At 44.7% G+C, this 14,130-nt stretch overlaps 1 protein-coding gene across 21 annotated transcripts in view; it reads right to left on the minus strand.

Moving 5' to 3' along the window:
* The window catches only part of TENM4 (teneurin transmembrane protein 4), a 3,040,222-nt gene that overhangs the window by 147,371 nt on the left and 2,878,721 nt on the right, over positions 1-14,130 (minus strand). For all 21 annotated transcript variants that reach the window (XM_054526090.2, XM_063711315.1, XM_054526091.2 and 18 more), the window contains 3 exons: positions 13,724-13,825; positions 11,557-11,751; positions 4,760-4,960 (listed from right to left, as the gene is read on the minus strand). In XM_054526090.2, coding sequence (XP_054382065.1) covers positions 4,760-4,960; positions 11,557-11,751; positions 13,724-13,825 — 498 coding nt within the window. The remainder of the gene's footprint in view (positions 1-4,759; positions 4,961-11,556; positions 11,752-13,723; positions 13,826-14,130) is intronic.

Raw genomic sequence — 14,130 nt, forward strand, 5'->3', positions numbered from 1 at the left:
TCTTTCTTTGACTATTCACTAGTTAAGTCATTCATGCAATAATCACCGAGAACCTAATGCATGTTTGGCCCTATGCTAGGCCCTGACTTCACAGAGTTCACAGTTTGGAGAGAGAGAGAGAGAGAGAGAGAGAGAGAGAGAGAGAGAGAGATTGATTGATTAGAATACATTGGTCAATGTAACATAGTGTTTAGGAGAGACCTTGGAGCCAGATCTGGTTTGAATCTAGACTCCACCACTTACGAGTTGGGTGAGAGTTGGGGGAAAAAAGGGATGCCAGTATATAATTTAATCTTTCTGAACTTCAATTTCCTCATCTGGAAATGGTAATACTAGTAATACTTCCTTCCCAGGGTTCTTATGAACCTTAGCTAAGATAAGGTTGTAAAGGACTTAGTTCAGTGCCTGGTACATGCTAAATACTAAGAAATGGATGGCTCTTTGTTACTCTATCCTGTGGCTTGTCAGAAAGAAAGACAAGACTGGCAACATGAACAACTCTTTGGAGAGAAAGGGGGCATGAGGCAAGAGCTGAGGACTTCGGAAGAAAGGGCCTGGATTTAATTCAAACTACCACTGGTAAGCTGAGTCACTTAGGGCCAGTCATTCCCCCACCTCCAACTCTTTTCTATCTGTTTAACAGCAACAGCAGTAGCCACTTCCCCCACCATCACTACCACCACCATGATCAGTATCATCCTCCCAAGTGACTCAGGAAGTGAAGTCCCACTGGGGCCTATGTCCTGTGCTCTTCTGGGCCATAAGAATCTGTTGCAACAGTTATGTCGTGTGGTTTATCAGGAAGGAAGACCACATGCATGAGGCTGGATTGAAAGAGGAATTTCTGAGATGAGACTGGAAGCCAAGTTGCCAGGAAGCCAGGGAACTGAGTAAACACTTGTATAAAATCTGACTTCACTGTTTCCACAAACCTAACCAAAGTGCTGGGGAACTTGTCAGCTCACATTTCAATACACGGCTGGTTGTTGAGTGCAGGGCATGTTGATTTAAGCTGCTTTCATTAAATCCTGTTCTTGGTGCCAAACAGCAAGACACTCATCTCAGGGAATAGACAGTGTTCCCTCCTAGGAGGCAGCAGGCAGCAGGGGCCCATCTCTACCAACCTAAGAACCCAGAACCAATGCCGATGGTGCAAGGATCACTTGGGATTTGTCCTTTGGCCTGCAGCTCCCGATGGGAGGGACTGGGCAGTGTCTGTGCCAGCTCTGCCATGCCAGGCAGCAAGCAGCATAAGCAAGATGACTAGAGCTACCGCTTGTCCAGGGTGTGAGCTGTGCCAGATACTACAAGAACCACTTTGCCCATATTTCTTCATCTAATCCTCACAATGATTCCATAAAGTAATTTTACCTAAGGGAAAATTAAGGGTTAGAGGGTTAAGCCACATGATGAAGCCATTCAACGAGTGGGGAGCAACTCTTCCCCCAAAAAGACCAGTGCCTGTTCTGCTGCCCTGTGGCTAACTCCTTAAACAGAAAGATAGTTTCTTGGCTCTAGTGGATCCAGGCAACGAGGCATTCCTTGCTTAGCTTCACTGCAAAAACTCAATAGTTTTAAAACAGCTTTCACTCAGTGAAAGTGCCCTTGGAAGGGAGGTGGTAGAAAGACATTAAGTGCTTATTCTATGACAGACACTGGTCTACGTGCATACCAAAACAATGTACTTTAATGATCACATAACCCGCTGAGGCAGGTACTATTACTATGTCCATTTTTCAGACAAGGAAACTGAAGTCAAGAAAAGTGAGCTTTCTTGCCAAGGTCGCATGTGGCAGAAGCAGGGTGGAACCCAGGCCAGCAGTTCCTGCACAGCAGGGGCTGAGGAGAGAACAGTTGAAATGCCCTCATTCTCCTTCAAACCAGCTTCCAGAGGCGAAGCGACAGCTGAGGAGGAACGCGGCCTGTGGCGAGTGCTGGGAAGCAGGCTGCCCCAGCGCCGGGCCAGGCCTTGACTCCCAGCTTCCTCCCTCACCAGCATGGCTCATGCAAGTCACAGCCACTCCTCTAGCCTCATCATAGGAACAGGGGCAATACCATACCTGTCATCCCAACCTCCCAGGGCTGCTGTTGCGCAGGGTGTATGTTGCTGTGTGAAACATCTTTGTATGCTATGGGATACTCAACAAACACCAATTGTTTTTACTATTACAATACTTTTAAAGCTGCCTTTTATATTCCTGGCCTTGGCAATCAGGAGACCCTTCTAGTCATTTATAGGCTAGAGATTTAAAAATTAGAATCTATATTTCTGAAAGGGATTTCATCTTATGTCTTATAATCAAACGTCTTTGTTAATATCAAGTGCTCTACCAATGAGTGTTTTAATCATCATAACAATAGCTAACAAGTATTGAGCTCATATAATGGGCCAAATCTTTTTTTCTTTTTTTTTTTTTTTTTTTTTTGAGATGGAGTCTCACTCTGTTGTCCAGGCTGGAGTGCAGTGGCACGATCTCAGCTCACTGCAACCTCTGCCATCCGGGTTCAAGTGATTCTCTGCCTCAGCCTCTCGAGTAGCTGGGATTACAGATGCTTGTCATTACGCCTGGCTAATTTTTGTAGTTTTAGTGGAGACGGGGTTTCACCATCTTGGCCAGGCTGGTCTTGAACTCCTGATGTCATGATGTACCCGCCTCGGCCTCCCAAAGTACTAGGATTACAGGCATGAGCCACCGTGCCCAGCCTTTCATTTTCTTAAATAATTCTCACTATAACTCCAGAGGTAGGTACTATCATTATCTCCATTTTATAGCTTCAAAGGGTAAAGTAACTTGCCCAAAATTATGATTAGTAAATAGCAGGGCCAAGATTTGAACCCCCCAAAAAAAAACAAAAAAAAAGATTTGAACCCGGGTCTGTCTGACTCAGGGACTTTCCTCATCACATGGTTCTCTCTGGCCTTTGCACATAAGGACACATACGTGTTCGATACCAGTTACGGGGAGTGGTATAGCCAGGACTGAGGAAAGGGAGATCTCATAATTCTATTCAAAGTCCCTTCTAATAGTTCGGTTGTTTCCGTTTACCGAGCTAACTAAAGAATACTTAGTAATCTCATCCAAAGTTATACCTACCTCCTCAGAGGCTGTGGGGTTTCATCAGGGATTAACAGTGCAAGACACAGTTATATACCTATCATAAATCAGCTTTGTGGCCACATAACGAACAATGCAAGCCAGCATAGCTTTAAAAGGACCATTTATTATATTGCTATAAACAGAGCTATATAAAAAGAATTATTCCTAAGACCCTGCACATCTGTGCTTACAATCATGTCTTTACATGAGCTTTGCAAACAAGGATAAAAGTCCAATTTAGACTGTGTATTGAACATCAATTCTCTATTCAACAGGGAAAGGTAATTCAAAGTATCCCAAAGGCATGAATGCTGCATGGATCTCATTTTTGCCAAAGGTCTCAACCATCTTTCTTGGTCACAACCAGAACTGTTAATACACAACATAATGAGCTAATCTGAGCCTCACTTTGTTTAAACAGCGTAGAGTGCGAAGGAAAACGATTTTGAGTAAAAAAGCGTAGCTGGAGATGCTATCACTTTTTAGCTTTTTGTCCTTGGGCAGGATCACTTAAAATTTTTCCAAGCCTTAGCTTCTTTATCAGTTCACTTATCTTCATTTTGTTGTTGTTGTTTCCCCTCCCCTTTCCCAGAATGCACACTCTATGAAGGCAGGGACTCTTTGGTCTCCATCCTCTCTGATTAGAAGAGTGCCTGGTATACTGTAGGGACTCAGTAAGTATTCGCTGGTTAAAGTATTATGTAAATTGGTAAAACATGGATAACTGACACCTTTCTTGTAGGGTTTTTGTGCAGATTAAATGAGAGATTAGATGTGACCATAACCCGCTATACATCTATACTGTGCTAAGTGACTCACGTATGTTCCCATTTAATCTTCACTTTGAAAGGACCTGTAAATCATAGTGTTTTCAAACAGAAGGGTGCCAACATAATTATCCTTTGTACCTTATATGTACAAACCCTGTGATGAACCAAATGCCACAATCAAGAACACATTCAATCATGTGCTCACGCATTCATTTATCACTATTTATTGAGCAGGTGCTGTGGGTCAGGCCATGCTGAGTCCTGGGGCTGCAGAGGTGAACAAGACATGTTTGCTACCCTCATGGAGCTTAGTGACTAACAGAGCATTTGGCTAGAAGGGCAGGTGGGGGTCAGATCCCAAAGAACCCTAAACACTACACTGAATTTGGACTTCATTCTGAGAAATGGGTGAAACCGAAGGGTTTGATGGCTGGGACATGCATCCTATATGGCCCACCCCTACAGAGCTTACCTAGGAACACTTTCCCTATGGCCTTGCCTCCAGGGATAATGTCTTAACATGAGATGAGATTTCAGTGAAACACATCTATAATTATAAGCTCCATTGTTAAGGGGTAGTTTTGAATCTCAGGGCCACTACTATGGAAGGAATGATGTAAGGATGTAATTTTTGAATCCTCTCTTTGTCTAAGAGTAGAGGTGTTGAAGGCTAGAGTTCAGAGAAAGAAGAAAAGCACTCAGAGGCACAGGGAATGCATTGCTACATGATTGGGAACAGTTACATCCCTGATCAGGACTGAATGGTGACCATGTCACAGTGGAAATCCCCTCCCTCTACCCATGCTTCTTCTCCCCACCCTCCACACCCCACCCCTCATTCCTCCCCACCCCCACTCCTCCTCCACCCACCCTTCCTCCCCCTGCATTTACCGATAGAACAGTCGTGTCCAGTCCAGCTTGGGTCACAGCTGCAAAGCCCGGTGTCCGGGAGGAAGGTTCCGTGGCCTGAACACTGGTCTAAGCATGTGGCCCTGGGGGTCTCACAGTTGGTGCCTCCCCATCCCACAGAGCAGTGGCATTCACCTCTCACGCAGACACCCCGGCCTGAACATGTGGGGTCCATGCAGTCCACTGTGAGATGGAGGAAGGAGAACATAGGTAAGCATCTGACCAGCAAAGGTGAGGCTTCTTTAAGCCAACTACTTAGCTTTGTGGCCAAGGGGCTTCATACATTCTGGCAGAAGCATGCATAGGCCACTTAGTAAGGTGACAGCAGTACTGTGACAAATGGCAGACCTGGCTTCCCAACTCCACCCAGGTAGAAATCCCTACCTCTTTGTTTGTGGGGCAAAGTAAGAAATGTGTCTCAAGCATCAGCATTGCACTTCATGTCTACTAGACTGTGTTTCATTCACTTCTGAATCTCCACCTCCTAGAACAGTGCCTAGCACACAGGAGGTGTTTAATAAGTCTTCATAGAACGAACTTTTATTATCACTTCGTAACGCAGGTTTATTTATGTAAGCATGAGACTAAGATAGATTCCTTAATTTAAATGACAATTTATTTTGTAATTAAATTCCATTAGATTTTATCATCTTCCCCAAATTCTTGAGATTGATATGAACTTTCAGACTTCACTTTCCTGGCCAGATGTGGTGACTCACACCTGTAATCCCAGCACTTTGGGAGGCTGGAGTGGGAGGATTGCTTGAGGCCAGGGGTTTGAGACCAGCCTGGGCAACACAGTGAGATCCTGTCTCTACAAAAATTAAAAAAATTAAAAAAAATTAGCTAGGCATGGTGGCACACGCCTGTAGTCCCAGCAACTTGGGAGACTGAGGCAGGAAGATTGCTTGAGCACAGGAGGTCGAGGCTGCAATGAGCTATAATTGTGCCACTGCACTCCAGCCTGGGCAGTGGAGCAAGATGCTGTCTCTAAAAAACAAACAAACAAAACAATAACAAAAAAATTCACTTTCTTGAGGGCAAACACTTCAATATGTGCCGACTTTGCGCAGCTTCTCCTCATGTGGTAGGTGAGTCACATAGTGGTGGCTCACAGCCAGGCAGCTCTTTAGTGCTCCCAGGGCCCAGGGTCAAAGTGGTCTCAAGAGACCAATCCAGAAAGAGGGAAGAGAGAGTAACATTGTGGGTTATCTGCTCTGTGCTTACACTCTAAGCACTTTATATACACTATCAGATTCAGTTTTCTCAGTAACCCAGTGAGATACAGATGAGGAAACTGAGGCTCTGAGAGGTAAATAATTTATGCCAGATCACACAGCTAAACTCTGCCAGAGAGGAATTCTTTTCCTGGTTTCTAAAATTGTGGTAAAATACATATAACATAAAATTTACCACTTTAGCCACTGTTAAGTGTACAAATCAGTGGTGTTAAGGACATGGATACTGTTGGGCAACCATCACCACTGTCTCCAGAACTCTTTTTATCTTGCAAAACTGAAACTCTGCACTCATTAAACAACTTCCTATTTCCCCTTTCCCTCAGCCCTTGACAACCACCATTCTATTTTCTATCTCTATGAATTTGACTACTCTAGGTACTTAATGTAAATGGAATCATCCAGTATTTATCTTTCTGTATGGCTTATTTCACTTAGCATAATGCCCTCAAGGTTCACCCATGTTGTGGCATGGCCATAATTTCCTTCCTTTTTAAGGCTGGATAATATTCCATTATATGTTCATACCTTATTTTGTTTATCCATTCATACATCAACAGAAATTCAGGTTGCTTCCACCTTTTGGCTATTGTGAATAGGTTGCTATGAACACAGGTATACAAATACCTCTTTGGGACTCTGCTTTCAATTCATTTGAGTATATGTCCAGAAAAGAAATTGCTGGATCATATGGTAAATTCTATTTTTGATTTTTTGAGGAACCATCATGCTGTCTTCCATAGTAGTTCTACCATTTTACATTCCCACCAGCAGTGCACAAGGGTTCCAATTACTGCACATCCAGAATCTGAAGACAGCTCTGTCTGATCCTGAGGCCAATATTTCTATCAGGGGCTGACTTTCCCTAATCAAAGCTTTAGTTATGGGGCTACAACAACATTAACAGAGACCTCTAATCTTCTGCAAAGCACTGCATGGAAAAGGAGAAGAGTACTGAGAATTAACTGAAGTGGCTCCAGTTCATATGGAAAGTGCAATAGGTGGCAGAGAGAAGACAGGATTGGTAAAGGAGGTCGATTCATGTTCTTTCTCTACCAAAAAGTTGTTAGGTCTGTCTTTCTCTTTAGGGAGGTAGGGATGCTATTCATTTTATAATTGTGAGGGGATGGTGGTATCCTGGGGAGAAGGGGCAACATGTAGCTGTTGGAGAAAGGGTGCTGATGACACTGTGATGAGTATGGTCAGGCCCCTCCTAATAGGAACTCACAAGGGAGCCCTAGGCTGTGGAAGAAAAAGCTCTCCATTTGGCCTCAAGGGTCAAGGGACAAAATGTACTGGTTCTAGGTCCATGGTCCAATTACATAACTGCTCTGTGCTTCCCATCTATAAAGCAGGTATGGTAAAGATACTGACTACTGACTTCTCAGGTTGCTATGAGGAGCAAATGACATGATGATTTGAAAGGACTGTATAAACTGTTGCAAAGAGGTTATCTTCCTATCCTATCAGGACATTCAGTAGCACAGCTTGGGGCAAACTATGGTCAGAGCTCATTTATAATTCAGACATCCTTTAAATGTATTTATTAATTATATTTTGTAACCTGGTATATTTGACTTTTACGTAAAAGACTGGGAAACCCAGGCTGGATAGGTAAGAGTCACAGACACAAATGGGCAAAAACTTTACAAATGGCAATATTCTGGGAACATTTATTTTGAGAACTAGCTTATTAAGAAAGTTATTTTGCTATTTAGGATCTTAAAGGTGTTCAACCTAATAACCTAAATGATAAATAAGACGATCAGGGTTCAGGAGTGATCATTTGGTAATAACACAGTAATGATCACAATAACAATTAACATTAACTTATTCCCTCTTCTCTGCCATATTTTGCTATTAAGCATTTCATAGACATTATCTCATTTAATCCTAACAATGTAAGTATGAGGTAGCTACTTTCATTATGTTCATTTGACAGCTGAGAAAACAGAAAGCACAGAGAAGTTAAATAACTTGCCCAAGATTACACAGTAGCATGGCAAATGGAAGAATTTAAATTTGAATCACCCTTTCCTGGTTAGGCCTCTTGCCATTTCCCCTTACAATCTTACTGGTTCAGAAATACATGTGTGCATATATACTTACATAAACACAAAAAATGTCTTAAAAATAGAAATCAAAACAAGAAAAGAAATAGAGCAATGTGGAGGATTAATGAAGTCAAATGAAGGCAAAGAATCTCTTCTCCTGCAGTCTCTGGACACCATTCAAAAATGGTTAGAGCATGACCTGTTGGAATGCCTGATAATTAAAAATAATAAATGTAATAATAGTGATAAATTCTCATGACCTGCCTCAGATCTTGGAACCTCAGAAGGATTATTCTGGCCCATTAGGCTTCTATGACAATCCCCTAGACCCAGAGAGCTTTCCAATTTGACAGGAAACAACTCAGCAATTCCTATCCTGAGGCCAATAAAGGTATTTCCTTTTCTGTAAGTGCCTGAACCTCAACTTTGGGTTGAAACTGTCTCTGAGAATCCCAGGGCACCCTTGAGGTCGAACCTATAAATCTCCATCATTAGCAAGCAGGCTGGGAGGGTGCCAAGTTCAGCAAGAGGCTCTGGGTGGCACAGGCATGTGCTTCCTTAGACGTAATGAGTCTAAGGAAGGACCTAGGAACCAGCAAAGTGAATCCTACACTCCCAGCAGATGGCCCAGGCAGAGAACAAAGATCAGAAGGAACTGACGAGAGGCTACCTCCAGGCAATTAATCTTTGCTTCTGAAGGTCAACTGGGCCAAGTGATTGTGGAGCAGGAGGGAAGTTTTAAGCAAGACTGCATCTCAGGAGGGAAGGCAGCTCCCAGAAATCTAGGCTGAACTGGCTGAGGTTCCTGCTGGGGCCGGGCAGACATTGTCCCTGTGCGTATCTATGCCACAATGATGCTCTGCCAAAGAGGTGGTAGGTAGACTCTGCCTCTGCCTTTGCATTCTGGAGCCTCTGGGGTGGTGATTAAAGTCGGCTTCTTTCCATCACACTGGGACAGCTTCAGGAACAACGGTGATTTCCCAAGGAGCTGTGGGTAAAGTGGGGAGAAGCGGCCAGTTTGGGGTGGAAGGGAGTGCTGATGAAGGAGTAGGAGCAATGATCAGGGAGGTGGGCTGGCCTTTGTCTGGAAGACAGCCTAACTTAGTTTCCTCTTAGAGATGTGCCAAACAGTTACCTTTTTTCCCCTTGCAGAGCTTGCCATTCAAGCCAAAATTTCTGGCAGAAGTATAGACCATTAACAAAATGATGAGGCCTGCATGACCAGGCTGCAGACACAGGTCTTTTCCCCAAACATGCCATGCTTCAGTGACCACACAAGCTATTAGACACTCTGCAGGACCAAAAACACAGGGTCTCACTTTTCACTGTGAAAGGTCTAGGTTTTTTCTTTTCTGCTCCTCCCCCAACTCCTTCCCAGTGTCCTACTGGCTGCGTTCAAGCTTTAAAAAATATGGGGCAATAAACTTCAGAATAAGGAAGGGGGAGAAAAAAAGTGAGCTTGTTAGCTGATGTTTTATAAACACAGTGAAACCCGTTAGCACAGAGCAGAGGGAGGAGGGGAGGAGAAGTGTGGAGGACAAAGGCCCCAAGAAAACCCCATTATAAACACAAGGATAACGCAGTGACGCTTCACCAGAGAAACAGAAATAATAATGGGAATCAGTACCAGATGGCCCTCCTCAGAAAAGAGAGCTGGAGTAAGAACATTTCTTTTCAAATAGATAACGTAAATCAAAGTTCCAAACATTTTCTTCTCTCTTACAAATAACGCTGCAGCTCTGGGGTGCTGTGCGATGCCAGCTTATCTGAGGAAGGACAACTGCCTTTTCCTGGCCCACACAACATGGGTGGGATTGGAGGCAGCTCACAGTTTCAAGAGGAATCTCCTCTTTGTTTCTCTTTCCTTCTCAGGGTCTTCACCTCAAGTGACTCGAATAAAAAGGGACAGCAGATGAAGGTCACCATTCTCTGGATAAGAAGGCCCAGTTCCTTTGTTAAAGGGGTTGGCGTTCCTTCTCTCTCAGACAGCCCAAAGTAATCCCCATCAAAGTTAACAGGTCTGAATCAGGACTTCCAGCCACGCTTGGGGTTTATATACAGCCTGTCTCAGAGAGGCAACGCTTTTCAGACACTAATCTCTTCTTGTTCCCCACTCTTTGAAAATGGGCCTGTTAACGTTCTGTTTTATTTTTAGAGCAAAATGATGCCTGGGAGGGGGCTCTCTGTTAAACAGTAAATGGTTTAGAAGATCGGCTCTCCTTGGAGCCTCTTCCACCCACTGGGGAAGGTGCCAGGGTGCTAGACGGCAGAGAATGGGAGGTAATGACAGGCGCACAGCGTCATCCGTCAGTTTCAAACGGCAAATTCCAACCATTTCAAAAGAACTTGGATGAAGTGAGTGGGGCGAAACAGGAAATGGGCTTCAATTGTCCCCAGAATAATACTAATAACATAAGAGCTCACATTTATGGAGCATTTACTATGTGTCAGACACTGAGCTAAGTGCTTTACATGGGTCATTTAATTCAATCCTCACAATGGCCCTCAGAGGAAGGCATTCCCATTTTATAGACAAGGGAACTGAGGCTAGTTAGTGGCAGGGCCAGGATGCAAACCTATATCTGATTCCAGAGTGTGCACTTTTAACAGCTACTTTACATTGCTTGCGAATAAGGCTCTTCCTCTCAGCTGGAAACACCATGCAGTCAAGAAGGAAGAGTCCCGGATTTGAAGTGAGACCTGGGCTGAATCCCAATTCTGCCATTAGTCAGTTCTATGACTGTGGGCAAGTCGCTGCCCTTCCCTGGGACTCAGTTTCTTCATTTGTCAGATAGAAATATTCATTTATTTCACTTGGTTGGATTTCCTAGCAAAGAACAGATGTCAGTGTTAAATCAACGGTTCACTTTTCTAGCCTCAATCTACACAGCCATATATTTATTTTATAAAGGAGAGAGGCATGCTCATGGGCACTGCAGAGCCATACACACAGACACACACACACACATGAGTGCGATAAAAGAGGGCAGAGTTTGGAGGCCTATAATAGAATCACACTTCAGAAATAAAGATTAAAAATGAGCAGATGAGCCTAGCGGGGAGTGAAAAGAACTTAGGCTACGGAGCCAGAACAACTGGGCTCAAACCCAGCTCTGCTGTCTACTAGCCATGTGTCCTTGGACAAGTTATTCAACCCTCTGAGTCTCAGATTCCCCAACTATAAAGTAGAGATGATTACTCCTTCCTAATAAGGTTTGAATTATATGACACAAGGCTTCTAGCACAGCCTTGTATATGGTAAGTGCTCGATACATGACATTTCTCCCTTTCACTGACCAGGACTCCGATGTGTTTGGCCTCTTCCTTTAGATTAGTTACTGTTGCTGGTGGGTGGGCTCCTGGCTTGGGGAAGTGGGGTCACAAAACGGCTCAGGAGGCTTCCCCTGCTCCCTGGTCACCCTCTTGGCACTATATGCCAGCCTCTATCTCAGAGCAAGGTGCCGGAGCTGCCACCTGCAACTCTTACCTTCCTCACAGCTCTCGCCCTTGTAGCCAGGGTTGCAGATGCAGGTGCCCATGATGCAGGTGCCATGGTTGCTGCAGGCCACATCGATACACTGGTTGGTGGGCACATCGCACTCAGCGCCTTTCCAGCCACTGTGGCACAAGCATCTGCCCTTCATGTATTGGCCATTTCCGCTACAGAGCACGGGGCAGGAGGCTGGGGAGAGAGCACCGGAAGTCTGGCATGAATCAATGTCCAGCACACCCCAACTGCCTTTGTCCCTTTCTCCTCTTGGCCTGCCTGGCTTCACCAGTAGCCTCAATTGCTCTGCCACAAACACCCATGTGTGCCCATCTGTCTTCTTCTCTTGCTTTATTTCTTTCCAGTTTAAACACATCTAGATTTGTAGGTGATAGTGCACAGTGCAGGGCCTGGCAGGGTAGGTATCCACTTAACCCCATCCCCTTCATGTTGCTGATGGGGTACAGTGGCTGCCAGGAACCTCAGACAGGAAGCTTCAGTCTGTTCCTCCGTCTCACTGGAAAAGCCAGTGGCTGAGCCTCCTGCCTGCCCTGAATCCCTCCTCCAGCGCTCTCCTCTAATAACACTCCACTTTCACTTCCCCACACCTCATCCGCAGCACCACTTACTGTCCTCTTTAACCCAGCAAATCTCAGTTTCCCTTGCCTTTCAGTCCTCCACTCCAGCCCCATACACCACTGCCCCCTTAAGAAGAGAGCAGAGCCCAACCTGGCTCTTTATTATCTTTTCATTCTGTCTCTTAGCATAAAGGGTTTTGTGATCTTCTCTACGAAGGATACTATATAAAAATAAATTATACTGCATTGTGCTGAAAGTACTTACCAGTCTTATCAAGATCCAATAAGGCTTTTTTACACATGACTCTTAACTTTAAGTGCATATGGGACGAGACGGTAATTCTTGTTAGAAGGAATGACTCATCTCTGTACCACCTTCCCCTGGCCCCCACCAGGCTTCTTTCCTTTTTAAAGCACTCAGCAGGTAATCACTGCGTTTCCTTGGGGCTGCTAGCTTTGCTGCCTCAAACTGAGTCTATCTCACATTAGGAAGAATAAACAGACTTTCATGGCATACTACTTCCAGGATGTAGTTCACGCAGCCTGGAAAATCATCTCTGCCTTCTACTTATGAACAATTTCTCAAGCCTCAGGACTCGGATGTAATGTCACCCTCATTTGGGAAGCCTTTCCTGAAATTCATCCCTTCTACTCTCAGACTGCTCTTCCCTTCTACTCTGATAGAAGCTCCCCGTATTTAACTGTGTTATAGCGTATTTCACTTATTATCGTACTGCTTTGCAGTTGTCTATTTACTTGTCTGTCTCTGAGACCAGACTCAGAGCTCCCACGATTGGGTCTTGCCTAGCACAGGACCAACCCCTAAAAAGGCATGAAGCAAATGGCTACTGAATAAGGGAAAAAGGTAAAAAAAAACAAAAGAAGGGGCCAAGTTAGTTTCCCAGGGGAGTGCCAAATTATCAGGACTGCAGATCTCCTTGACACTTTCCTTGTTAATTATTCCAGGACAGAAATGATGGCCAAAAGCTCGGGATAGATCGTGGGCAGACTTTTAGACTATCTCCACAATGTTTATCATGGGCACTGGCAGTGTCTAAATATCAGGCACCATTAGGGTCCTGTGTGGAAAAAAGTGGCCTGGCCTCCTCAGTGCCTCCCCTTGGGGTCTTGGCTGATTCGGCCTGTGCTGTTAGAAGGTAGCAACAGAGCAGTCCTCAGGCTCCCCATTTACAGGCCAGAGAGACATCACACTAGCATGAAGATAAACTTCAAAGACGCATGGCCAGGGATGATCATTCCTATAAGAGGAAATCAACTTTTTAAAAGAACCCCCACTGCCACTCCACCTGCCCCAGCAACAGACACTGACTTCACTGTGGCCACCCCACAGTGAATTCACCCTCCCTTCCTGACCTCCCCAATCATCCACATATGGATAACAGCAGCTGACAAGGTTATGGCTCTGCCTGCACACCTCCCTCCAAGGGCTTCTGGAGAATGGCCCTTGGAAACCCTTCTCGTGGGCATCAGAAGGTGGGCTGGATTCTGCACTTGCTCTGAGAAGTAGAAGTGAGCTGCCTGAGGGGTCTGGGAAGCAGAAATCCAGAGCTCCAATGCAGAGTTCTCACCTCTGCCACAGTCGGGGCCCAGGAAACCCAGGAAGCAGTGGCAGGTCCCAGAGATGCAGTCACCATTGCCATAGCAGTTGCTGGGGCAGTTATCCACCGACTCTGGGGAGAGAAAAGAGGAGAGTTGAAAACAAATTTCCTTACCCAAACAGAGAGCCCAGGAATCAAGCCTTAGGTTAACCAAGACCCACATATTTGAGCTCTTGTGGCCCCGTCACTGAAAGCAATGAATGGAGTTAAAATTCTATGTTACTTTTACTCTTATGGAAGCACAGCTTAATTGACATTAGCAGAAGTGTTCTGGAAAATGTCTGCCTGAACCATATTTTTATAAATCAAATTTGTATCTACAAACACATTAGAGATTCTTCAGCTAAAAACACTGAGAGAAAACAGTTTAACCTGTT

Source organism: Pongo abelii, chromosome 9 (genome assembly GCF_028885655.2).
Source record: "Pongo abelii isolate AG06213 chromosome 9, NHGRI_mPonAbe1-v2.0_pri, whole genome shotgun sequence".
Taxonomy (NCBI): domain Eukaryota; kingdom Metazoa; phylum Chordata; class Mammalia; order Primates; family Hominidae; genus Pongo; species Pongo abelii.